This window comes from Anser anser (genome assembly GCF_964211835.1).
Source record: "Anser anser genome assembly, chromosome: Z".
Classification (NCBI taxonomy): domain Eukaryota; kingdom Metazoa; phylum Chordata; class Aves; order Anseriformes; family Anatidae; genus Anser; species Anser anser.
Window position 1 is genome coordinate 61,641,132 of NC_139723.1, and position 27,512 is coordinate 61,668,643.

The 27,512-nt window shown below is 40.7% G+C and overlaps 2 protein-coding genes across 4 annotated transcripts; both read left to right on the forward strand.

Annotated features, from left to right (window-relative positions):
• Window positions 1-85: 85 nt before the first annotated feature.
• HMGCR (3-hydroxy-3-methylglutaryl-CoA reductase) lies at window positions 86-17,610 on the forward strand. Of its 3 annotated transcripts, none has more exons than XM_083816617.1 (20): window positions 86-242; window positions 2,544-2,739; window positions 3,585-3,696; window positions 4,255-4,342; window positions 4,463-4,547; window positions 6,057-6,162; window positions 6,862-6,968; window positions 7,386-7,502; window positions 7,919-8,070; window positions 9,352-9,596; window positions 9,729-9,901; window positions 10,448-10,642; window positions 11,238-11,396; window positions 11,532-11,689; window positions 12,670-12,775; window positions 13,796-13,966; window positions 14,574-14,714; window positions 14,821-14,979; window positions 15,263-15,417; window positions 15,561-17,610. In XM_083816617.1, exons 1-20 carry the CDS (start codon window positions 97-99, stop codon window positions 15,613-15,615), a joined length of 2,826 nt encoding a protein of 941 aa, XP_083672743.1. In that variant the 5' UTR covers window positions 86-96; the 3' UTR covers window positions 15,616-17,610. The 3 variants fall into 3 exon arrangements, with proteins under 3 accessions (XP_083672743.1, XP_083672741.1, XP_083672742.1); XM_083816615.1 differs by lacking the exon at window positions 86-242 and adding an exon at window positions 403-534; XM_083816616.1 differs by lacking the exon at window positions 86-242 and adding an exon at window positions 403-534 and having other exon boundaries at window positions 9,732-9,901.
• A 6,572-nt stretch (window positions 17,611-24,182) lies between these two features.
• On the forward strand, window positions 24,183-25,312 carry MED18 (mediator complex subunit 18). Its single transcript, XM_083818013.1, has 2 exons — window positions 24,183-24,398; window positions 24,593-25,312. Exons 1-2 carry the CDS (start codon window positions 24,326-24,328, stop codon window positions 25,144-25,146), a joined length of 627 nt encoding a protein of 208 aa, XP_083674139.1. The 5' UTR covers window positions 24,183-24,325; the 3' UTR covers window positions 25,147-25,312.
• The last annotated feature ends 2,200 nt before the right edge of the window (window positions 25,313-27,512 follow it).

Here is a 27,512-nt window from a genome sequence, read left to right on the forward strand (position 1 = left end):
ACCCGGGCTCCGCGCGCCGTTCGGCGGGCGGTTGCCTCGGCGACGCGGCGCGGGCCGGGCGTGGCGGCCGCTCGCCATTGGCTGCGCGATCGGGCGATGGCGGCGGCCGCGGCGCCGTGCCCCGGGTGTCCTTGCGCGGGGCGGGGCGGCCGCCTCAGTGCGCGGCGCGGCGGGACGGGGCCGGCGGGGAGAGGGGACAGGGACGAGGACGAGGACGGAGCGGGTCTGCTCGGCCCGGAGCGGTGAGGGACGGGGACCGGGAGCGGGCAGAGCGGCCTCCCCGCGGGGCCCGGCGGGTGGGGGTGCCGCAGGGGCAGGGGCAGGGGGAGGTCTGCGGGGCGCCGCCGGGGAACCCTCGTACGTTGGGGGTCAGCAGGGCAGGCACCCCGAATTTCGTACCAGGGATCAGGTGTGGAACACTGCCCACGAACGGACAGCCCTTTTTATAACCAAACAAACGCGTTTTCCCCTGCTGGATTTCCGTGAAGCCATTTCGTGCTTACCAGGACGGGACTTCCAGCTTCGCTTACAAACGTGAGGAAACTTTGAAGAAATGTGTTTTGGGGATGGCGTTTTCCTAGGCCTAACAGCAATTCTTTAATTGCTTTTATAAATTTCGGCAGTTGATATTGTTAGGAGTTGCGTTTATAATTTTAAGCCTCGCAATGTCTCTGTATAGTTATCTGATAAGTGCTGATTTTTAATTTTCCTGAAACAGCGTGGTATTCAGAAGTACCGGTATCTTTGTAGGGTGTTACTAGGCCTTTTGTATTTTAGTTTGTGTTTCAAAATCTTTGGCAGTAAGATATTACTATGGCCATGTCTTTATTTTTCCAGTTAAATGGTACTTTCTGTGCTCCTGAGGAAAAAACATAGTACCACTGCAAAACAGTTTTGTAAGAACATAAATTCACAAAAGAACATGTAGATAAATTCATAAAACGATATTCAGAATATGTTGGTTGGAAAACAAGGGGTAATGTTGACCTTTAAAAGAATTTTGGGGAAAAAAAGGCAAGCAAGCTTTCTTCATTTGAGGACTTTTTTTTTTCCTTCCGTTCAAAGGAAATGGAAAAACTTGTTCATATGGAAGGCAGTACTCTTAATGATGTTACCTAGTACACTCCATCAGACACTGAAGTCCTGACACCTTCTCTGTGGAAGGATAAAGAAAAATATATTGGTGCTTTTGATGCTTAGTAGGCACTGAGAGGAAGGCAGCCTGACAACCAGGATGATTCTGGCATATTGAGTATCACTGAGCAGATAGGTTTGTTCAATTTATTGGTTTCTACAACAAATGTCATGTTTTTGGTGTCGGAGCACAAGAAATAATAGAAGGACTGTCTCCCTAAAAGCCTGGTGGTTGGATTGTTAATTTCAAGGTAACATGAAAGGATTTCTATCCACTTCAGTGTGATGGTGTGTAGAGCCCTCGATCTGCTATGGAAATCTCCACAGTACTAGGTTGGTACTGACATTTTGTAGTTCAGTATTTAGAAGTACAAGTCAGACTGCTATTTAAATGTCTTTTGAACCTTAGGATGTAGCTATAGGGTTAACATTCATCATAAGAGTGTTAGAAGTTGTTGATTACGTGCAATGAGAAAAGCAAAGTTCCAGTACTAATGTATTTAAGAGACGGTTTTATGGCATTTTGTTTCTACACTATAAAACATGAGTAAATATCCTCAATGAACTTGAAGTCTAAAGGTACAACACAGAGCAAATGGACCAGGATGCAGATTTTGTAAGAGAAGGAGCATCCATGTTCTCAGTTACGTGAAGGAGAGGTGTGAGCATTTTTCCTGAATGTTTGTAATCCATTTAAAGCAAAGGGGATGATGAAATGCATCAGTAACCTGGGAATTAGTTACGGTACAGGGAACTGTTGCAGAATACTGTATTTGAGAAGGATTCGTGTGCTTGAGGTGAAGAAAGAACTGCTTTGAATGTAATTAACTCGAATTAGTGAAGAATATTTATCAGCAAGTAGAGAAGACTCAATCAAAGGAAGGTAACATTGAGATTCCTACTGTTGAAGTTGAGAATTACCAGCAATGGTTTGTTGGTAACTTACATAGTCAAAGTTAGTATCATTTGATAGAAAGAAGTAACAGAATTTAGTGAGTGCTTACATATGCTGGTGGTAAAAACAAGAAGTTGGAGTCAAAATGGTGTTGAAATTGCATGACAGTAGATACTAAACAGAGATACTAAAAAAATGTCAACATTAACAGAGAGTGAAGGAGTGTTGTAAGCAAGGCACTTCGAAGAGATAAGGGAGATGTGTGTTGTGTTTTTTTTAAAGAAAAAAAGTGGACTGAGAAGGCAGAAGCAGATCATACTAAGTTTCAGAATACTAGAAATAAATGTTTTTTGAAGAAAAATTTGGAAATTTGAAGATGAGTTTCCTTACTCATCTGTTACATAGCTGGCTTTGAGACTTCCTGAGAGATGACTTACAAGAATTTATACATCTCTATCCTTTTCCCCTCAAACTCTAATTTGCTTATGTGAAATATTTTTTGTTGTTATTGCAGGTTTGCTAAGTATAGAAAAACAGTCCTGAAAATGTTGTCCAGACTCTTTCGAATGCATGGCCTTTTTGTGGCTTCTCATCCATGGGAAGTCATTGTGGGAACAGTGACTCTCACCATCTGTATGATGTCGATGAAGATGTTCACTGGGAACGATAAGATCTGTGGCTGGAATTACGAGTGCCCAAAACTTGAAGAAGTAAGGATTTAAATTCATGTTATAGTACTTATTGTTAATCAGGTAATTGATGGGTTCCAACAGAGTAAGATTAGGTTGTGATGTATTAGAAGGAGAATAACTGTGGTAAAACTTCTTTATTGCCTGCTTTCCCATACTAGATTTTTAAAGCTGTATGCAAGCAGTGGTGTGCTGCAGAAAGTTTTCATTAAACCTAGAGCATCTCTCCTATGGGAAAAGGCTGAGAGGTGGGACTGTTCAGCCTGGTGAAGAGGAGGCTTAGGGGGATCTTAGCCGTGTCTGTAAATCCCTGAAGGCAGGGTGAAAGAGGACGGAGCCAGGATCTTCTCAGTGGTGCCCAGTGCTAGGACAAGAGGCAGTGGGTGCAGACTGGAACACGGGAGGTTCCCCCTGTACACCAGGCAGCACTTCTGTACTGTGTGGGTGATGGAGCATGGGCACAGGCTGCCCAGAGAGGTTATGGTGTCTCCCTCCTTGGAGGTCTTCAAAAGCCACCTGCCTGGGCATGGTCCTGGGTACCCTGCTCTCTGTGTCCCTGCTTGGGCAGGGAGTTCAGCCAGATGGACCCAGAGGGCCCTGCCAGCCTCAGCCATTCTGTGATTAAACCTAATATTTTTTTTGTGCATCGTCTTGTGAACAAGGATGTGACATTAATGTTGTTTGCAGAATTTTATTTTTAGGACAGACTAGCACTGATTGTTATTTTATTCAGGGGGGGAAAAAAGCCACCTTCATTATAAGTGCTGCTTCACAAGGGATTTTTTTTATTGTTGTTATTAGTGAAACCTAACAACAAGTTACTTCTAAATGTGAAAACTAACTAAATCCCTTTGTGTTTCATACAGGATGTTCTGAGCAGTGACATCATAATACTGACAATCACACGCTGTATAGCAATCCTTTATATATATTTCCAATTTCAGAACCTAAGGCAACTTGGATCAAAATACATTTTAGGTACTCTATCTGATTTTCTATTTGGTGTATGCATTTTAGTTGTTTGTTTTTTATACTATAAATCAGTAAAGAATGTTAGCATTTTAGTACGTAGATACAGAACAGGTTTACTTTGATCTATGCAGAACATTCTGCTGTCTAGCAAAAAATTGAAATGCAATTTTATAAGAGACGTTGTGCTGGATTATATAAACATTGGAAACACAGTTCTTGAAATAGCTGTTTATTATGCCATAAACTCTAAAAATTAGTGCTGCTTAAGCCAGTTCTCATTTTTGCAGATAATAAATGAGAAGGTTTATGGCTTTTATTTTTCAAAGTCTTGCTTTGAATACTGTACAAATTTTGGATTTAAATATCCTTATAAAAATCGCATCCATATTAGTTTGTACCACAACTGCTGTTAATGCAGTCTGTGATGAGTTGTCATTCATTTGCATCTAGATTGATCTAGAGGTATCAGTTTTTTTGCTTATTTTGGTTTTGTTTGCCCCCCCCCCCATATATGTGTGTATATATATACATATAAATATTTTTGCCTTTTTTTTTTTTTTCAAGGTATTGCTGGCCTCTTCACAATCTTCTCAAGTTTTGTTTTTAGTACAGTGGTAATTCACTTCTTGGATAAAGAATTGACAGGTTTAAAGTAAGTAGTGAATTATTGTTCTGGATTTCTTGCTTGAATTTTTTTCTTCAGCAGAGTAAATTTTAAATCTTCAATTTAATTATTAACATTCCTGTTTGTTTTTTGTTTGTTTGTTTTCAGTGAAGCTTTACCATTTTTCCTGCTTCTGATTGATCTTTCAAGAGCAAGTGCATTAGCCAAATTTGCACTAAGTTCCAATTCACAGGTTAGTTTTTTTTTTTTCTTTTTGCAGTAGGGCGTTTGCATTTAGTGTTCATAGATGAACAATCCACAGGGAGAGACACACAGATGAACGTGGTATTAGTGATATGCAAAAAGGATCAGATGTAATCTGTATTCAGTAGTGTCTTTTATCCAGGTCAGTGTTTCAAGTGAAGAATAACATGATACAATCATGTGAGCTAAGTTAATTTTATGTATGAATACTTTATAAGATCAGAACTTCAAACAGCATTGCCTATAGCTCTGTTAATGAGGCTAGAGTTCCAAGACCAAAGTCTTCCATAGAACAGTTACGGATAGGAAAATTATTCTGTAGGGCTCCGGAACAGTATATAAACAGAAGTCTAAAGTTATAATGCTGGTACAGGAAAAAACACATTTCTAGACAAAATCCAGAACAAATATGGCATATTTGTTGGCTACAAATTGTTGTGGCATACACACACAGTCTTGGTCTAATTTTGGAAATCTCCTTGGATATGCTCAAAATCTGCCTGGACGTGGTTGTGGCTGACCTGCAATAGCTGTATCAGGCTGAGCAGGGGGATTGGACCAGATGACCTCCAGAGGTCCGTTCCAACCTAAACCATTCTGTGATACTTCAGTGCAGTTAACACAGCACAATGTGAAGAATCAACAGTACATTTTGCCCACTGTACATGGGAATGTTTATTTCTTAGTATTCTATGTTGTAAAACAAATTAATTTCACTAAAATTACTTTCATACCAATAACATACTTTTCATAGTAATTCAGCATAATATTTGTGACAAAAATATAGTACATTTTTCTATAAATATCATAATATAGTTTATTATATATTCTCTATATATGCAATGTTATTAGTGTTTGCATATTATTATATAATTGCATCCTTCTTTATTTGTTTAAAAAAAATCACAAATACATTTTCACTACAGCTTCTCCTTGATTGAAATCAATCAAATGAGGGAAAAAAAAAAAAAAACAGGAGTGGACCCCTAGAGTTATCCATGCCTGGTATTTGGAAGAAATCCCTTTCCTTTTGCCAGGGGAAAATTTCAGTATCTTTTAAGCTGAGTCTAGAGAGTTAAAGAAAGAAATATAGTAAAAGTTAGGTTACAGATATCGGGTTAGAAGAACTTTTGAGATGCCATGACATAAGCGGTTTCTATTTTGTCTTAAAGTGTAGAACTCTTTAATCTTCTGAATGTACATTAATTAAAGTCTGTGCTCATCAGTGTCATAGGAGGCTAGAATAGTGATGAACCGAAGATGAAGAATTTGGAAATTTAAATAATCCTGTTGCATAAATAAAGACTGTCAAAGCATAACAGCTTATGAGAAACCAAGCAATTAAAGAATGCATTCTATCATAATAGTTCATTTCTCAATGTCTGCTTTATAAAGCCGTATCACCATAATACTCAATTTACTAATCATGTTATGCGCATTGTACCTTACTTTGATTTTTTTTGTCCTTATTGTAATGTAGAGAAATTTTTCCTTTTAGGATGAAGTAAGAGAAAATATTTCACGTGGAATGGCAATTTTAGGCCCCACGTTTACACTGGATGCACTTGTGGAGTGTCTTGTGATTGGTGTTGGTACTATGTCAGGTGAGTGATCAAGTCTGAAGGTCTAAGTCTTGCCAGTTTAAAAAAAAAAAGCTGTTGGAATATTAAGTGTTTCAAGAAATGTGTAACTATGGGAATGGAATGACAATCTATTTGTTTGGCTATTTTGGGGGCAGAGAAAGGGGGAAATGTATGTTGATAAGCAGTTTTCCTGTTTACGTCTAGGAAAAAACTCATTTTGGTATAGCATATGTTTATTTTTTTCTTGTTGTTGTTTTAACTTTTGAATGATTTACACTGCTAGCTCATTTATCTTTATTAAGGGCGTTCTGAACGCTTTGACACTTGTGAAAATGCAGGTGGGGCATATATTCTTATTTCCTGAAGACTTAATTGGCTACCTTTTACAAGGGTTTTCAATACATAACTACTATGTTGGTTAACTGATCTTTATTTAGGTAAGGGAAGAGTTTCAAACTTCCAGTGTAAAGCTTTAAAAATCTTAGTAAACTGTAATTATTTTTATTTACATTTACACTTTAAAATTTTTGTGTAAATACATATTGTGCTAGGAATAGGTTAATACAAAATGACAGGGCTTAATATGCTCATTTTTCATTAATCTAGGCAATTCGCTCTATAATCTACAGTACCAATTTAATGGTTTCAGAAACTGTTCTTCAAGTATATAAAAAACCTCTTGCATATTCAAATGTAAAAAAAACTTTTTTTTTTCTGTAGGAGTGCGACAGCTTGAAATTATGTGCTGTTTTGGCTGTATGTCTGTTCTTGCCAACTATTTTGTCTTCATGACCTTCTTTCCAGCTTGTGTATCCTTGGTATTAGAGGTAAGACCCACTTAAAGACAACGATTGAGCTTAGTATTCAGACCCTGCACTTGTGGTAGCCTATGTTTGTCTTCCTTTTGAAGTGAACAGAGGGAATGCACAGAAAGAGTTACTGTGGCTCTGCTGATGGACAGTAACTTGTTAATGCTGCTGTAAACAAGTCACGCTCAATGGTCTGAGTTCTTATCTAAAGCAGAGGGGAAAAAAAAAACAGTTTAAATTAATGGCTGTCCAGGGTTTCTCACTGTTTAAACTCTAATATAGGCTAAACAGTAGACTGTAGACCAATTCTTTATTTTTTTTTAAATCACAAAATCTTTTTTTGGTAAATAAGCTTTAACACTGTATTTCTATTTCATCACTTGCTTGTTCTTCAGATAGCTACTAAATAAGACCTGGTTTTGTTTATTTTTACAGCTTTCCCGAGAGAGTCGTGAAGGACGTCCAATATGGCAGCTTAGCCATTTTGCTCGTGTTCTGGAAGAAGAAGAAAATAAACCAAATCCCGTAACACAGAGGGTCAAAATGATTATGGTTTGTGGCTTTTTTCACCTGTTATTATGCAGTCAGTAAGGTGTCCCTGGAAAGCTAACAAAGCCTTTGTTTTCTATAGACTAGTGTTCTGCAGTCCATTGCTCTAGCTAACTGTGGTAGTTTTTAGTAACGTCCCATTTACCTACATTTACAGTCTTCTTGCATATGCCATTTCCATATAAAACAACTCTGGCTTTTCGTGTGTACATGTGTTCAGCTTTTTCTTGCTCATCTAATAAGCAGAGGAAGAATGTGCTGGGTGCTAAATGATGAAGACGAAAGGAGGAGAAGATCCTTTAGGTTTAGACTTGTGAGGCATGGGAAACAAAAACGAAAAGAAAACGATTCATTTTAGTAGGTTAGATAACTAACTACAGTTGAAAAAATATTTGTCTTGCTTTTTGTTTTTAATACAGTCGCTGGGTTTGGTTCTTGTTCATGCCCATAGTCGGTGGATAGCAGAACCAACTTCTCAGAACAGTACAGCAGAAAATTCAGTGGGATTGGATGAGAACGCACCAAAGAGAATTGAACCTAATGTTTCACTATGGCAGTTCTACCTTTCTCGGTAAGCAACTTCACATAAGATACCTGTATGTCATGGAATAGGGTGTATTCTCCAGTACTGTAAGGCAATGATCCTTAGGGTGCAACAACAACAAACTACAGAGCTGACTAGAATTTCTTGAAACTGGAGATGATGTTTCGTAAGAAATACTTCAATATTTTGCTATTCCTTTAGTCTCCTTGAAGTAATAAGAAAGAGATCAGGAGGCAGCTGTGCTGGATGCATCATAATTGGGACTGGAGGGCTGGAGCACCTCTCCTCTGAAGAGAGGCTGAGGAAGCTGGAGCTGTTCAACCTGAGAAGGCTTTGGGGAGACCTTATGGCGGCCTTCCAGTACCTAAAGAGGGCCTGGAGAAGAACTCTGTCAGGGATTGTAGTGATAGGACAAGGAGTAATGGTTTTAAACTAAAAGAGGGTAGATGTAGATTAGATATTAGAAAGAAATTCTTTACTGTGAGGATGGTGAGGCACTGGAACAGGTTGCCTAGAGAAGGTGTGGATGTGCACTTCCCAACACAAAGTGTTCAAAGCCAGGTTGGATGGGGCTTTGAGCAACCTCATGGTTGAGGTCTCTGACCATGGCAGGGGGGTTGGAAATAGATGGTATTTACAGTCCCTTCCAACCCAAACTATTCTGATACTATGATAACACCATCTTTTCCCAACAACCCTGTCATTTTTCAGAGCACACTGAAAAGTTAAGCTTTCTGACTGATCTAGAATCATTATTTCTGCAGTTTCTGACCATTCACACAAAAGTACAAAAAGAGATCCATGTCACTATTGCTTTTCCTTCAGCTCATCTGAAAGCTGAGCAGCTGTGGTTCTGTATTCTGAGAATTCAGAAGTGTATCTTATAGGCTGTTTTCCTCCCTCGCAGAAATTCAGCTTGCACTATAGTAGTCATTAGTGACAGAGGATGATAATTGATTGACTCTTTCTACTTAATTATTGGGAGATAGGTATTAAATGAATATGATTTACCTGTTGAATAGTGATTATTGTAGTCATTTATTTTACTGTGACTGCTTTTTAACTAAGATTTTGTAAATAGTTAATGAAATCTGAAAATACATATCCTAATAATACAAAGAAAAAATTCTCTACCCTGAACTAGCATACTTGAATTCCCTGTTAGAAAATGTGTTTTGACTGGCATCTGAATAAGTGTATAAATGATGATCAAACTACTATCCTTTCTAAAAGAAGGGGGTGTCAGAACGTTGTTAAAACACACAAATCATATCATACATTTAATTCTTGATTTTTGTCCCTTTTTAGAATGGCCAGTATGGATATTGAGCAAGTAATCACTCTCGGATTAGCCCTTCTCCTTGCAGTGAAATACATTTTTTTTGAGCAAGCAGAGACTGAATCCACGCTTTCACTGAAGAATCCCATAATATCTCCAGTGATGGTCCAGAAGAAGGTCCCTGAGAATTGTTGCAGGAAACAATCTGGACTTTTGAAAAACAATCAGAAATCTAACACAGTAGAAGCAGCTTTTGTTCCCAGAGATGACAATGGTAATTTTCAGCATCTGAATCTCTTGCTGAGTCTTTGCAACAAATAATGAAAATCTGTATTAGCATGTTATATTTGGAAATGAAACCTAAGATTTTTGTAAACCAAAGTTCATTTTAATTGTCTTTATGCAGCAGAAGTCATAAAACCTGTATTAGCAGAGTCATCAACCAAGGCTACGTTTGTAGTTGGCAGCAGCACCCCTGTGGAAACTACCTCAGTTATTAATAGAAAAGAGGAGGAAATCGAGTTACCTAAAGAACCTCGTTCTATTGAGGAATGTGTTCGTATTCTTGGAAATGCAGAGGTATGGAAAAAAAACTTTTTGTTTTATAGCCTCTGACAAAATCTGATTTAAGAATTTGTGCAGTTCATTTTCTGGCTTCTAAATGATCCCATTGATTGTAATGTTAAAGAGTTACATGGCTTTAAGAACTTGGAGGGGAGGTGGAGAACACAAACCCCTTTCAGAAGTTATTTCTGCTCCAGTCAGTTTCTGTTGCATTTATTTCTTCAATAGAGATGAGGAAAACAGATAAGTGTATGTTTTTGAAGTTTTACGTGAAAAGTCTTCTATTACGATTCTCTCTCCAAGATGGGGCTGGAGAGAAGAAGCAGCTTCATCGTTCATGGCATACCAAGTACTTGAGGTTTCATTAAGTTCAGTTATAAGAGGGTGTAAAAAGTTTTATAGTAGGCCAGGATATGATCAAAAAGCTGACATTGGCAGTTTGTTTCTTTAGACAGGATCTGATTGCGTCAAAGTAAAGTTACCTTCTTTCATTTGGAAACGTTTAAAAGGATTTTCACCAACAGAATCTATACTTACTCTATCTATCCTTTACATTTCCAGAAGGGAGCAAAATTCCTCACTGATGCTGAGGTTATCAGCTTAGTTAATGCTAAGCATATTCCTGCATACAAACTGGAAACCTTGATGGAAACTCAGGAGCGAGGCGTGTCCATTCGCAGACAAATGTTATCACAGAAACTCCCTGAACCTTCTTCCCTGCAATATCTTCCTTATAGGAACTATAATTATTCTTTGGTAAGTATAAAGCAGACAAGTAAAATTCACTGTGAACAGTTTTCAAAACCTATGAAACATCTGCTTGAAGTGATGAGTATGAACTAACAAGAAGCTTGGTCAAAACTGATATTTTAAAAAAAAAAAGGGCAAACATAAGGCACTAGCTTCTATTGCTTCAATGTTTTTAAACCTAGAGAGGTAGGTTAGTTTTGTAGCTTACCCAAAAATATTTCCAACCAAGATATGCAGTTGCCTTATCTCATAAATAAGTAATTCTGCCAATACTGAGTATGAGTTCAGTTGAATGAATATTATTACACTGAGCTCAAGTTAAAATAAAAGTTCATTTAAAAGTCACTTAACGCTATTAAATTTTGAAGAGCATTTAAGACTTAGTAAGATTCAATAGATCTGTCAAATACTTAATTTTAACAGTATTATTTATTGAAAATTATAGCTACAACTCTTAGAGCTGGGAATTGTTTGCTTCATCCATAGGATTGTGGGTTTCTAGCTAAGATAACTTGCTAAGTCACATAAACAGTTTGTAGCATGATACTGTGCCGCTCAGCTGGTAACCTTACTGATACCTTTTCGTATTATTTTTTGCAAGGTTATGGGAGCTTGCTGTGAAAATGTGATTGGCTATATGCCTATTCCTGTAGGCGTAGCAGGACCATTGTATCTGGATAACAAAGAGTTTCAGGTTCCGATGGCAACAACAGAAGGATGTCTTGTAGCAAGCACCAACAGAGGATGTAGAGCAATATGTGTAAGTACCATTTGACAAGCTTAAACTGTCTGTAAAGCATGTTTGAGGGTGATAAAAGGCGTATTTTTGACTTAATAATAGCTAAAACTCAGTTTCAGCAATCTTACTTTGTTTCCTTTCTGCTTTGATTTGTAGCTTGGTGGAGGAGCAAGTAGCCGCATTCTAGCAGATGGGATGACTCGAGGACCTGTTGTAAGGCTGCCCAGCGCTTGCCAGGCTGCAGAAGTGAAGGCTTGGCTCGAAAGCCCTGAAGGCTTTAAAATAGTGAAAGAAGCTTTTGACAGCACTAGTAGGTTAGTACAGTGGTTATTGTGGCCTTATTTCCTGATACAAGACTTCTGTGAATGGTAGAAAGCTCCTAATTGTATTTCCGCATGCTGCAGTGCAGGAAATGGCACGTTCATTTTGCCTGTCCCATGTAGTGTGCATCTAAGAAAACAGAAGTAACTCTGGCTATACAGCTAGGCTAGTAATAAACACTTTACGATAAGTGGTAAACAATTGGGTCATATCAACAAATACCCTTGCACTGTATATTACTTAATGAATTATTTATTTTGTCTAAACATTTAAAAACCATTAAAGCTCTAAAGCTCAGTTGTATTTTTAGTAGTTCTATACTAAAAGTAATTTAAAGTCTGGAATTGAGTCCTTCTGATAATATTACTAACGTGAAGGTTCCAGAGAATACAGGGTAAACTAAAACTAGGACAGAAACATTTAAAAAATGTAAAACTGTATTAAGAATAAGTTTATTTCAAACCCTAGAGTTTCTTCTAAGATTTAGGATTACTTGCTTTGTTAAGGAAATCTTTCTGTAAATCTTCCTAGTCAGTTTTGTTTCTTACTGATCCTACAAGCGTTGACCATGGACATGCATGTATTTTGGTGATAATCAACTCATGCTGCTGTTTAAATGCAGTATTTCCCAGTTCTTTTTTGCCCTTACTCTGTAGGAACTTTGATTTATGGAGCTTGCACCATTGCTGAAGATGGAAGAGATTTTGCCTTGCTGTAAAACTGACATAAAATTTTCCAAGGTCTAGAAAGCATAAAAGGCAACCAATGCTCTCAGGAGCAGTACACTTTAAAGTATTTACTTAAGAGAACTATATGCATGGTAGCTGAAGATTTTTTTCCTGTGCTGAGGGAGGAAAAGAACAGATTGCAGATAGTGCTGATAACTACGCTGTGCTATGATTTACTGTCATTTTGCTACTTAAAATTCTCAAGGATTAAACTAGTTTTTAGTAATCATTACATTTTCTTGCAGGTTTGCCCGCCTACAAAAACTTCTCATAAGTTTGGCTGGTCGGAACCTTTATATCCGCTTTCAGTCAAGAACAGGGGATGCAATGGGAATGAATATGATTTCCAAAGTAAGGTTCAGACCCTATAAGTCTTTTCAATAAATGTATATTTCTATTAAAATAAATTGTGTGCTATTAATTTGTGATTACCTGGTATGTGAAGATGGAAAGTGAAAAACAAGATGCAGCTCTGTTTGCAGTGCTATAAAACGTTACATATATATATATGTGTGTGTGTATATATATATATGTACTATATATATATAAATGCTTGCTCTTTTTGAGCATAAACAAGAAGAGGATGAGAACAACAGAAGAAAAAAAGGTTAAAGTAATTTTGTATTTTAGTTTTTTTTAAATAAAGTATTCTTGATAATATAGAAGTTAAGCTGCTTATTCTGTTGTTTTGGGCCAAAGATTTATTTTATCCATCAGTAATTAATCTGTTACTGTGTTCATCACTTTTTCTAAATAAAGGATGAGGAATCTGGTAAGTGGCAGCAGGATGGTGTGGTCTTTATTTTTTTAAAATATGAATGTGGAAGACCATTAAACAGCACATCCTACGTGTCGCGTCTGAGATAGACTTTGACTGCTGGTTCTATATAAAGGTTCTATATAAAATTTCTTAGAACCATTACAGAAATGAGTCTGTCCGTAGATAAGTACTAAATATAGCAGACCTTCTGTCTGATTTCCTAGTGCAGAGAAGCTCTTCCCTACTGCATTCAAAATGAGTTAATTTCTTGCCTGTCATGTTTGACTTGGTTCATGCTGTATCTCTAGTATGGGAAACGTATGCCTATTCTCCTGGAATGTGTCCAGAGAATCCATACGTACTGGCAAGAACCCAGTGCTGTTTGTTATTCTCTATGTAATTCTCAGCATGTAGAGAAAGGATGGTGATTGTGCTACCATATGTGCCTGTTTCAGGTTTCCTGGGGAATTCTGTTCTTTTCCTCAGCTGTAATTAGTGATCTGATTAGACTTAATCTGATCTTGCTATTCCAGTGTTCTTGAGTAGCTTGCTTTGCAACCGTAATTGATACGCTAACATTTAATGATACATACCTGTTTCTATTTTAACAGGGTACTGAAAAAGCTCTGGCAAGACTGAATGAAGAGTTTCCGGATCTTCAGGTTATAGCTATCAGCGGTAACTACTGTACAGACAAAAAACCCGCTGCTATAAACTGGATAGAAGGAAGAGGGAAGTCTGTTGTCTGTGAAGCAGTCATTCCAGCCAAAGTTGTTAAAGAAGTAGGTGTCTGCATTCTTTTTACTGAATTTGGTTCATAAAAATATATGCATTTTATAAACTGATACATATTTTAAGTCATAAATATTAACTGTTAGTTGTGTTCCTTGTAAAATTATTTCCTGCTTGTATTTTCAGACTATTGCTGTACAATACATCACTTCCCCTGAGAATCTCATAGATTATATATTCTTTTTTCTTTCACTGTCTTTTCAAAGATAATGTGCTATATATTTAATCTAGTCGAAGGCATTAGGAATTTCACTTTTTTTCCTTCGAAAAATTATACCACAGTTTGATAGACTTTTACAGATTAAACTCAGTAATTTTGATCAATTCACTCATCTGTTGTCATTTGCGCAACCATGGCATTCTTGTCAAAGTTTATATACCCCCTACTACAGGAGAAACTGACGATTAAGTGGTTCCGCTTATTCCAAAGCTGCCTTACTGTCTTGCATGATTTTGAACAAAAATAAAAGTAGGCATCTATGACAGTGATTGAGCCAAATTTCCAAATGGAAGCAAACGAGGTTGGGGGGAGGGCTGATTAACATGAAACAGGGTGTTTCTACTCCCGATTAAGGAACAACCTATCACTTTGTTTAGGTACTGAAGACAACTACCGAAGATATAGTTGAAGTGAATATAAACAAAAATTTGGTGGGTTCTGCTATGGCTGGTAGCATAGGTGGCTACAACGCACATGCAGCAAACATTGTTACAGCTATCTACATTGCCTGTGGTCAGGTAAGTTTATTTATACCTAATGGTCTTTTCTTTAGTAGAGTAGCTCTTAACTGAACACTTCAGTTGAATGTGTTTTTTGCTTTTTTTTCTCCCTCCTGATCTAAAGGATGCTGCACAGAATGTGGGCAGCTCTAACTGCATCACTTTGATGGAGCGGACTGGTGCCACCAATGAAGACCTGTACATCAGCTGTACGATGCCATCTATAGAAATAGGAACTGTTGGTGGAGGCACCAACTTGCTACCGCAGCAGGCCTGTTTGCAGGTATAAAGCAGGAAGCTTCCTGAATCAAAGCCTGCTTTCACATTGTTTTTATTATGTTCCACTGTTGTTGTGGGAATTGGCCCTCTTGAAACTTGGTGGACTTGACATGAAAATTATACATTTATCTACTTATTTTCATGTATCTAGCTCTTAAAGTTTAAATCAACATTAAAGAAATTTAAAGCTAGTTGATTAGATGTAATTTGTAAAGACTTGAATATTAAAATTTAGCATAAATTTACTTAGTTTTCACAGTGTAATACAGCATGTTTTTTCCCTCCAGATGTTAGGGGTTCAAGGTGCAAGCCAAGATAACCCTGGTGAGAATGCCCGTCAGCTTGCTAAAATTGTATGTGCTACAGTGATGGCTGGGGAGTTATCTCTAATGGCAGCTCTTGCTGCTGGGCATCTAGTCAAAAGCCACATGACCCACAACAGGTAAGAATTTTCCTGTCTTTCTCTGCTGTTTGTCCTTTTTACAAGTACACACGATCAATAACAATTATATTAATATTTGTAACATACAGCAACAGTCTGTCACTTTAATGTAACTGATTTGGTTATCTTACTGTTTTTATCAGGTCAAAAATAAATCTGCAAGATCTGCAAGGAACCTGCGCCAAGAAGGCAGCTTGAATACTAAAGCTTTGAAATGAAGAATTGTTCCACCAACTGACTAGGCGCACAGAAAAAAAATAATGTAATCTGTGAAGTTTAGAATGAAAATCACCTTTGATTCAGATTTCTGGGGATGATAAACTGAGAGATAATGGACTTGCGTGAGACTATTTCTTCAGTGGTTAGAGATAACTTCATGAAAGAAGTCCTGTCAGCTGTCTGGAACATAGCTTTGGAATTCTCACGCTTACACATCATCTTCTGAAGGGTCAGTCCCATGTTTTTACAAGTTGACATTACTTCAACTTGTAAACTCCTAGTAACTACCAAGGTGAAAAGTGATATGTACTTTGTACAGTTGTTTGTTTTGTTGTTGGTGGCTTTTTTCTTTTTTTGTTGGTTGGTTTGTCCAACCTTGGCTTGAATGCATTGGTCCTTCTTAAAGTGATGGCAAACCTGATCACTTCCCATGAACTCCCAGTTTTAATTTCTTTCAGATGTTAAAGTTAAGTCTTTAGCTACGAGACATTTTTATTAAATCACAGTAGCTTTATAGAAACCTCTGTCAATATACAGTACTTACTTGCTGCTGCTTCAGCTAAGCAGCATTCAATGTTGTAACTCTACAATTTAGGTTATTCCTTTAAAGAAAACTTGTGACCTACGAAGTGCTGACCTGTTAAATATAATATGTACTGAAGTGGGGAAAATATCTTAACTGTTGTCATTTTCTTCAGGTACAAAAAATTGAAACTGATTACATGTCAGAGCATAATAATTTAAGCAAATGCAGCTTCTTGAACTTCTTGATTAGGAGTGCATTCAAACAACAAAAGTCAGTAACAGATGTTTACACTTCTTAAAAGAGGTCTCTAAATGTACAATGTGTTTGCATATTGCTAAATGTTTTTTGTTCTTAGTGTTTGGCACTTATTCCCCAGGAATAGGTGTGTATCCACTGCTTACGCCGAGATAAAATGAAGCCAGAAAATCATACTGTTCTTTAATGCTAAAGGGTTTTTTTAATGTTTTAATTCTTTTAAAACCTTTTTTTTGGGGGGTGGGGTGGGGGGGGTGGGGAGTATTTATTTAAGAAGCCTTTTTTTAAATGAAAAGTACTAATCAAAGGAATTCAGTGAAATGACATGTTAATACAGCAGATTTTTGTATTAAAATATTGTACTTGGACCAGTGAAGCAGTCTCAGGTGTTCTTAATGTAATAGAGAAAACAATTGTATTCTAGTTTGATTCACTTTTTGGAAGATTGTTAAATGCCCTGCCCTGTCTAGTTGATCACAGGAGGGAAATTGTTGATATGCTTGATGATGATTTTTAGGGGGAGAGGGGTGGAAGGGGATTTGGGGTGGAATCAGTGGATTGGACTAGCTGGATTTCTTAGAGGACTGCAGTGGCATTTTTCATGGGGTGACTAGCAGAGGTGCTCTTCAAAGTGCAACTTCGATATAAATCATGATGAGTTGTTTTGTAGTACATCACCAAATTAATATTACTGTAATGAGCTCATAAAGCTACTGTGCAAGCATGAAGTCATACATGCTAGATATGCTATGATAGCATGTAAATACCATGAATGTTTATCTTCCTGCAGTATTGTTGTTAATAGCTACCATTTTATTTAAGGAGGAACTACTTGGTTTCTATGTTCATTCAGTGAGCTTATTTAAAGTAACACTGTACTGGCAATAAATGGTGGTTCAGTGTTCATTTTGGTGGATTTAACTGACATTCTGTCTTGCAGAATTAACATTTTGTATTATTACTAAATTGTGTACATTTTGGTACAGAACTACTTTTTCAGTTTCAGTAAAACAGTGGAAAACTTAACTGGTTTAATTGTGATATTTTAAGGTTATCTTATGACACTGATCTTATTAAGCAACATAAAATGAAGCTTAAGGACTGCAATACAGTACTCAACACAGTGGGGATATGATACTAGAATATTTTATTGCAGAAGCCTGTAAACATTAAATAAAATAAAAGTTAAATTATGTGGTTTGTCCATTTCATTTCAGCATTAGCAGTACCTTTTGTTGAGGCTTATTTGTGTGCTTCTTTTGTCTCCCACAAAATTGTTAAATTCTACTTCTGGCAGTTTCTCATGTGTCCACCAAAATAAAAGTTTCAAAGCTACGTTTTAATCTTTTAAGTTACTACCTGAATTTTAAATGCAGCTTTCACACGGAAAGTGTATTTTTATTGAAATAGGCAGTACTGCCTATGTTCTTGCAAGACGTGTTAGTGTGGAAGAATAAAAGAACAGGTTAGTACCACATCAACAACTGCCTGATAATACAAGCTCTGCTATTGTGCATTTGCTTTAGACCATTAAAAGAACAGATCTGATCTTTATATAAGGATTTTTCCTTTTCCTTGTCTGTTTGATCTTGGTCATGTCTATCATTCTGTAATCAAGCAGACAAAGCAATCTGCATTCTTTTCCAGTCTCCTCAGTGCTATGCGTTTTATACCAGAATCAGAGGTTACCATTTCATATCTGTTAAAGTTTAGGGAACTACAGGATTCCTATTTCACCGCCTGCAGTAGGGTATTTCAACACCACTGCAAAATATATGTACTTTCCATGATAAAACCAACTCAGCTGTCTAGAATCAAGTTCCAAAACATGCAGCAAACTAAATGCTACATTATTACAATTATTGTAGTTTTTCAAATACTTTAAAATCCTAGCAAAGAAAAATTGTAAAAGCTGTTTGACAGCTAGCTTGCTTCCCCTTTTACTTCCTTTTGTGTCCTGATCCTGCTTTCATCCCTGTTACACCACCTCCCATTCCTGCTGCCTGACAAAGTTTTGGAGTTGTGAGGCTGGGGAGTGCTGCAGCTCCAGCTGCCACTAATGGCACTTTTCTGTTTTTTGGTCCACTTTGATTTCAGCCAGACTAAGAAGTTATCAATGAAGCGTCCCTTATCTAATCTTACTGGCAGGACAGGTAGCTTTGCTCACACATTGAGGGGGTGCAGGCCATGTTCATATCTAATGTAGGTGTGCTGCCAGAAGCCTGTAGCAGACGCTTTCTTGGTTACTGAATGTGTGTGTGCCAGCAAAGACCCCCAGCAAGGAGTTGTCTGGCAGGCACGCCAGCTCCAGAAAAAGAGTGGGGCTGTGAACCAGCTTCGTTCCCAAAAAAGGGTTTGAGTTCATCCAGACTGATTCTGGATGTCTATACAGAGCACTGTCTGGACAGTTCCTATCCCTGGCGTGAACTGTTGCTGCTAATGCAAATACAGTTCCGATAAAAGCTGTGGTAGATGTCCCACACTCCCACTCCTAGCTGCCTTTCAAGGTGGAGTGAGAACTCTTGCTGCTCAAAGTGCTTTTCAGATGTACTGTCCCTATCTGTCTTCTGGGACATGGCTCACCGCCTTTGAGGTTCTCTCTTTTTTCCTGCATCACTTTGCTTATGGCAGTAACACTGCATAATGACACCTGCTGATACAGAGAGATGATGGTTTGGGTTTCAAGTGGTGCCCTCATTCCTGCAACAGCATCTCTGTTCCATAGATACTCTCTGTTGCCTCAGGTGAAGTTTGTATTTCAGGCAGATATATCTTGCTTTAGTTGCAATTACATCCAGTGATGCTCCTAGTGCTGACAATTCTGGGTCTTGTCCTCCTACCTAGAGATTACTGCTGGACCCAACGTTGCCTTGTACTATCCTCCGGGAGGGGATCTACCTCTGAAGCTACCCTTAATCTCTACAGTGGTCTAGGGCCTTTGCACTGTATAATACATTACAATGCAAAATTACCTACTGTCCCATTTTCACCACTGCTTTATGTTCAGTCAGCTTCATAATCTACCCAGGGGAACACTAACGGCTTTAGCTCCACCTTTTTAGGTTCTTCCCCAGTCACAGAACCCAACAGCATTCCTACTAGGACTCCTAGGCTATCTGTAAAGATGTGATGGGGTGACTGAGACTGGCAACCAAGCCCCTACCTAGCTGCTTGTCCAGCGGTTCCAGCAGGATGCTGGCGAGAATCAGGACAAGGGGGAGAAAACAAAGCTGTTTTGCCCTTACACTGTGTTAAAATGCTGTTCTCTGAGAACAAATGGAAGGCAGTCCCACAGTAAGGGTATGTTAGAATCATAGAATCACAAAATACCCTGATTTGGAAGGGACCCACAAGGATTATAGAGTCCAATTCCTGAGTCTGTGCAGGACCATCCAAACAATCAGCCCATGTGTCTGAGTGCGTTGTCCAAACACTCCTGGAACTCCAGCAGAGCAGGCTCGGTGCTGTGACCGCTGCCCTGTCCCAGTGCCCGACCACCCCCTGGGTGCAGAACCTTTCCCTAACACCCAGCCTGACCCTCCCCTGTCCCAGCTCCATGCCGTTCCCTCGGGTCCTGTCGCTGTCCCCAGAGAGCAGAGCTCAGCGCCTGCCCCCCCGCTCCCCTCGTGAGGGAGCTGCAGGCCGCCATGAGGCCTCCCCTCAGCCTGCGCTGCTCTGGGCTGAGCAAACCAAGGGACCTCAGCTGCTCCTTATACATCTTGCCCTCTAGACCCTTCACCATCTTTGTTGCCCTCCTTTGGACGCTCTCTAATAGTTTTATGTCCTTTTTATACTGCGGTGCCCAAAACCGCACACAGTACTGAGGTGAGGCCTCACCAGCACAGAGCAGAGCAGGACAATCCCTTCCTGGTGCACCCCAGGGTAGGGCTGCCCCTCCTGGCTGCCAGGGCACACTGCTGGCTCGTGTTCAGCTTGCTCTTGAACAGAACCCCCAGAGCCCTTTCTGCAAGTCTGCTCTCCAGCCTCTCATATCAAAGCTTCCAGTCAACTGGGCTCTCTCCAGATTCCCAAGTCTTTTGAAAAATAATTTGAGAGAGGTCTTGTGATGATAGCAGCCAGCTCTCTGAGTACCCTGGGATGAATCCCATTGGGTGTCATAGATTTCTATGCATCCAGCTGGAACAGCAAGTCCCACACAAGTTTGAGGTTGGATGGGAATTCCTTGTTACTGCAGTCACAGTCCTCCAACTCAGGGCTCTAGGGGTCCCAGAGCCCATCATTGGTGCTGAAGACAGATGCAAAGAAGGCATTAAATATCTCTGCTTTGTCTATATCCCTGTTTGTGAGATGACCATCAAGTAACAGACCAATGTTACCTCTGGACTTCCCTTTGCTGATAACATATTTTAAAAAAAAACTTTTTATTGTCCCACACAGTACTGGTCAGCCTCCACTCTAATTGAGCTTTGGCCACATGCATTTTCTCCCTACAAAGGCAAACAGCATCTCTGTAGTCCTCCCATGTTGCCTGACCTTGCTTCTAGTGGCCATGCACTTTTTCCACCTAAGCTCTAGAAGAAGATCCCTGCTCAGCCAAGCCCCTCCTGCCCCACCTGCTTGACATCTGACATTTGGAATTGCCTGTTCTCGTGCTCTTAGGAGGTGGTACTTAAACATTGACTGGCACTGATGGACCTTGATTCCCTCAAAAGCAGTTTCCCAGGGGACCCTACTACCTAGTTCCCTGAGCAGCCTGAAGGCTGCCCTCTCCATATAGAGGGTTGAAATTTAGTGGCAGTTTTTGTGGCAGTTTTCCTCCTATTACCAAAGATTTTATACTCTACTACTTCATGATCACTATGGCCAAGACAGCCACCAATCACCACTTTACCCACGAGACCCTGTCTGTTCACAGACAACAGATCTAGGAGGGCACCTTTCCTAGCCAGCTCCCTTAGTACCTGTATGAAGAAGTTATCATCAAGGTGTTTTAGGAATCTCTTGGACCTGTTCAAATCGTCTGTGTGGTACTCCCAGTTCACGTCTGGCAAGTTGAAGTCCCCCACAAGGACAAGGGCAGGTGATCTAGAGATGTCTCCTAGTTCCTTAAAGCATATTTCATCCTGCCTGGGTGGTCTATAGTAGACTCCCACGATGACATCCCCTTTATTTGCTTGTCCCTCAGTCCTTACCCAAAGCTCTCACACGTGTTCTCACCAACTGCAAGCTCCATACAGCCCTGCCCCTCCATTACAGACACTGCCACCCCTACCCTGCCCTGCCCTGCCCAACCCTCCTGCAGAGCCTGTAAACATCCATCATAACACACCAGTCACAGGCCTTTTCCCACCAGGTTTCACTTATGCCAATGAAGTAGCTCTTGGACCGAGCCAAGGCTTCCAGCTCCTCTTGCTTGTTCCTCATGCTGAACGCATTGGTGCAGAATCATTTCAAATGTGCTTCATTGTAGCCAGCACCTCCTGGAGCAGACTGAAGGATCTCGCTAGCACGCAGTCCCTCAAATTTTGGCATACCATCTCATAGCTTATCGTTGACGTGCCTGTTTTTATCTCTTTCCCCCTTCGTATCTAGTTTAAAGCCCTGTTGGTTAGCCCTGCTAACCCCCACACAACAATCCTTTTCCTTTATGTTGTACATTACATAATCCTTTATGTTGTAGACTATGTAATTATTAATCCAAATTCTCAGAGAAGGGGTCTTCAGGAACACTGAGGAGACAGTCACCCTGCTGACAGAGAGCTATGTAAAGCTGGACTGAAAGACATATTTTTACATTATACATACATTAAAATGAGTGGACCATCACTTTTTTTTTTTTTTTCTCAATCAGTGGTTAGCCCATACCCATACACATTTAAGCCTGCTTTATTATATATACTATGTACTGGTATATTGCCAAGGACAAAACTTTTATAAAAGGTACTCAGAAAAAGCCACATGTTAGTGTAAAAATTCTTACAGCAGTCCATCTTTTGCATGTGACAGCTGGCATAGGACTACCTTTCTCTGTGTGAGCTGGTACCGTTTAAAGATAGTAAAATAGTTAAAATTACTTCAGCTTTTGAGAATATCAGCTCTAAGGAGAGTTTGCCATTAGTGAGGAAAATGAGCCATATGGAGAGACATCATTGTTAGCACAGTTTCTGACTAAAGAGAATTGCACTTTTGCAGGAACTATCTTGGGTTTCCCATCTGAAAATTGTTTCTGGGTTAGTCTTGAGAAAATCAGTACTTGACACTCACTGAAGAGATGTTCTCATGGCAATTTCTTTGATATTTGACAAAGTAGCCTAAAATGGTAGTGTAAGATCCAGAGGGGGACAGTCACATAGCATAGAAAACTACATGCAACTTTAGTTTCTGCTCTGGTGGTAAGAGTTTAAGAACACAGCCAAGTCTGGAAGTCACTTGGAGCTCATTAAACTATCATCTCACTTGACGAATGTTCCTGCTTAGCAAGGTAGCGCAGAATAAACCATAATTTGTATTACAATGAGGCTGACAATGTCATCAGTTATTTGATGTTTGTTGCCTTCTCTATCACTGTCTTTATGCTGTAAATTTATGCCCATAATTTAAGATGGTAGCCCAGCTAATTGTTTGTGGCAAAATAGCTAAGAACTACCAACATCCCTGAGTTACCTGCTAAGACATGAGATCACTTAATGAGTAATCCTCGTGCTGAAATTGTCAACAAATTTTACAATTTTTAATTGTGAAATCATGCACTATGTAAATTGCCTATTGTATAACTATAGAGTAATTAATTTTAACAACTGTGCAGTCAGATTTATGGGGTGGGAGGCTTTCTGCTATTAATTCACTGCCAGCAAATGGAGAATGCTGCATGCATATTCAGAAAGCAATTTTGATTGACAAAGGCGACAAAGTGGGGATTCAGAACCAAAGCCTGTGAGATGAATGGGGAAAAAAAAAAGAAAAGTTTTATTAACAAGGAAGAAAAAAAAATTACATCCAGCGTACACTCAGCTGACCCTCCCTTCACTGTTCATGCTATTTCAACACATAAATGAGGCTGGGCTGCCTGTTTTGCAAAGATAATTTCCCTGCAGGGGCTCTGCAGGGCGGTTTCTGCTCTGTGCATTCGAAATGTGATATGGAGCTGAGTTAAAGGCCTGGCCCCATATGCTACTCAGCTTCCCTTACACAGACAGATGTATAATGAGAGTTTTAAAGGGAGATGAACAGAACCTAGGTAGGAGGCTGGAAATACAGCGCTGAGCTTCTATTTCTATCTGTATTTCTCTCCATCGCCTCCATCTGCCTGACCGAGTGCCTTTTGGGTCTGCTGCATCTTGTCTTCAACGAGGGCAGAAAGAAAAGCTCACTTTAAGATACTTTTAAGGTACAGAGGTGCAGTTATGAGGGTGCTCTTCAGGGCCTCCCCTTGGAGGCCGTGCAGCTCGGCAGCTCCAGGGTGCTGCCTATTCACAGCCGGTGAGGGGATTTGGGGACGCCCTGCTTTTGGGGGAGCCTCTTGTGCTCACCTACTTGGGCTGAGCTCGCCCAGCCGAGGGCACTGCTGGTTTTATGCTCTGAGGTTTTGTATCGCTCCTGACAGCGTGGGGCACGACTAGCAGGGATCCGCCCGGCTCACAGCTGCCCGGCCGGCCGTAGGAGCCCTCAGCACCCTGAGGAAGCTCCCTGAGGCAGCTCCCTGCCGCGCCCCTTCCCCGCCTCCGCCACCTCCTGCCCTCCACCCGCCTCCCGCGGCCGGCGGGGCCGGGCGCTGAGGGGCGGCGCGGCACCACGGGGCGGCGGGGGCTCGGGGCTCGACTCCCCGCTGCCTGCAGGCCCCCGCCGGGCCGCGGGGTGGTGCTGCCGCCGCTCCTTCTCTGCCTCCTTCCCTTCCTCCTTCCCTCCCTCCCTCCCGCCGCCGCCGCCTGGGCAGCCGCCGGCCGCAACATGGAGGCCCCCCCCGTTACCATGATGCCCGTGACGGGCGGTACGGTCAACATGATGGAGTACCTGCTGCAGGGTAGGGCAGCGGGGCCCGGCGGGGAGGAGACTCCTTGCCCGAGGGGTGTCTGTGTGGGGTGTTCGGGGTGTTTGGGGGGGTGTTTGGGGTGTGTGTGAGGTGTTCGGGGTGTCTGGGGGGTGCTTGGGGGGTGTTTGGGGTGTATGGTGTCTGTGGGGTGTGGGCAACGGCCGTTGTGTCTCTGCCCGCCTCAGGCAGCGTCCTGGACCAGAGCCTGGAGAGCCTGCTGCACCGCCTGCGCGGCTTGTGCGACAACATGGAGCCGGAGACCTTCCTGGACCACGAGATGGTGTTCCTGCTGAAGGGGCAGCAGGCCAGCCCCTTCGTGCTGCGGGCGCGGCGCTCCATCGACAAGAGCGGCATGCCCTGGCACCTGCGCTACCTGGGCCAGCCGGAGATAGGGGACAAGAACCGGCACGCGCTGGTGCGCAACTGCGTGGACATTGCCACATCGGACAACCTGACGGACTTCCTGGTGGAGATGGGCTTCCGCATGGACCACGAGTTCGTGGCCAAAGGGCACATGTTCCGCAAGGGCATCATGAAGATCGTGGTCTACAAGATCTTTCGCATCTTGATGCCGGGCAACACGGATAACATTGAGCCGCTCTCCCTCTCCTACCTTGTGGAGCTTAACGTGGTAGCTCCAGCCGGACAGGATGTAGTCTCCGATGAGATGAGGAACTTTGCAGAGCAGCTAAAGCCTCTGGTGCATCTGGAGAAAATTGACCCTAAGAGGTTAATGTGATTGAAAAGCTGGGCAGCTAAGCATTGCTTTCACCAGGGTTCTTCAGGGCTGTTCTTATAAAATACCTTTCAATCAAAATATTGAAAATTTGAAAGATTGAAAAGATTGAAAGATTTGAATTACCTTTGAAATCAAAACATGGAGAGGGGAATAAAGGACTACATAGCAATGTTTTGTTAGTTGCAGGTACTAATTATTTTTTCCCACATTTGCGGATTGTGAAAAAAAGGATGTGATTTACCTGCTTTAGTGTACCTGCTTTGGCAGGGGGGTTGGACCGAGTCATCTCTGGAGGTCCCTTCCAACCCCTACAATTCTATGATTCCGTGTTTCTTTGAATAAAGTGAGAAGCTTCTAGAAAAACAGTGCCATTCAAAACATCATTAACTACTAGTATTGGTAACGTCCCCCTGCTTGTTGGGGAAATACTTGTTAGAAAGCACAATGCCTAGTAATCCATCAGACTTAGTGGAATTTATACACCTTTGTACCTACACCTCAGTGCAGTGTTGTTTTGTTTTTAAAGTACTATTCTTGTATACCACCTATTAACACTTCTAAATAATACATGAAACTGATAGCCTTTAATGCAAGAGGTGTTTATAACAAGCATAAAACCAGGAACTGTGCACAGCATAAAAGAGCAAGAGTATACCTATTTATGATAATAAGACAGAGTGTATGTAACAGAAACAGCTGTGACAAAGAATACTTTATAATGAACCTGTTTCTGATATTACAAAAGCTAGAATTAGAAAACAATTTATCAATATTACAACCAGAAGAGGTTTTTAAAAATCTGTTAAGTGCTATTCCATCTACTTCACTGAAGTTGAGCATGGCAGTCCCAGTTAATGAGCAGCAAGTACATTTTTAGTATTAAGATTCCTCTCATCTGACAGGTAATACTGAAAATTAAAACCAACAAGACTATCATGTCTGGACCTGTGCAAAGCATTTGATACTGTCCCATGTGACATCCTTGTCTCCAAATTGGAGAGACACGGGTTTGATGGATGGACAACTCAGAATTGGCTGGATGGTCACACACAGAGATGCAGTCAAGGGCTCAACGTCCAGGTGGGAGATGAGTGGTGTTCCTCAGAGGTCAGTATTGGGACCGGCACTGCTTAACATCTTTGTTGGTGACAAGCACCTGGGGGTGCTGACTGATGAGAAGCTCAACATGAGCCGGCCACATGCACTTGCAGCCCAGAAAGCCAACCATATCCTGGGCTGCACCAAAAGCAGCATGGCCAGCAGGTCGAGGGAGGGGATTGTCCCCCTCTGCTCTACTCTCATGGGACCCCACCTGGAGTGCTGTGTTCAGCTTTGGGGCAGTGTTGGAATGAGTAAGTTAACAACCAAAATTTTCAACACCAGGACGTGATCAAGATAAAGAGTAACATGCTCAACGAGTGCATGCTCTACATAAGGAGGCATGAGAATAACAGTATCTTTGCACTGGCTAAAGAATGCTATTATGCTGAATTCAAAACGATGATTTTCAAAAGAGGATGCAAACAATGTGATGACCTGTGTGACTTTGCTAGACTCAAAACACTCAGACTCAAAGTATGTTCTGGAGGGTACGGGCACACCTACAATTACTTTGTTCACCTGTGACTCACACGTGACTGACACTCACCGGACAGCACATTATCCTGGGGTTTTGAGTCTGCATTTTTAATTTTTTTTTTAGCATAGTGTTGTCACACGTGACTTCCCAGGGGCTGAGGGGTAATTCCAGGGCTCTGGCTGTGCCAGGAAGCTGAACTCACCGGGTTGTTCCATGACTCAGTTGCAATCACATCCCATGTGGTGAGATTCTTCAGGGCTGTTGTCATGTCCAACCAGTGTTACACTAGCTAGGAATCACTTGCCACAGATTTCCAAGATCCATGGCCTGTCTCATCACACAAAATTTTAGAGAGAAACTCAATAGATCAGAACTCTTGAGCATCATATGGTAGCTTTTCCAAGGATACTTACTTGTAAGTATACATAAAGAAAGAAAGTGACAAGTGTCTAGACCCTTCCCATAGCATCTGAAAGGAACTCAGAAAAAAACTTGGTCAATTAGCAGAGGGGCAAATAAATTACTGAAGACTTACTGTACATGCTTGTTCTATTGACGATCCACAATAATGTCTTTAAAGGCTCAAAACAGCAACAGAATTATGGAGTTAATGCAGACCCCAGATGCTCAACAGAGGCATTAAAAACAAGGAGTGTGGTGATAGAAACTAGCCTTCAGTATACAGTCACCTCACACTCTTCTCTGCTCTTTAATTTTAATCTCAAAACAATACCCAGAAACTATGCACATTTAAATGCTGTTGTTTGTTTGTTGCTGTTGCTTTGTT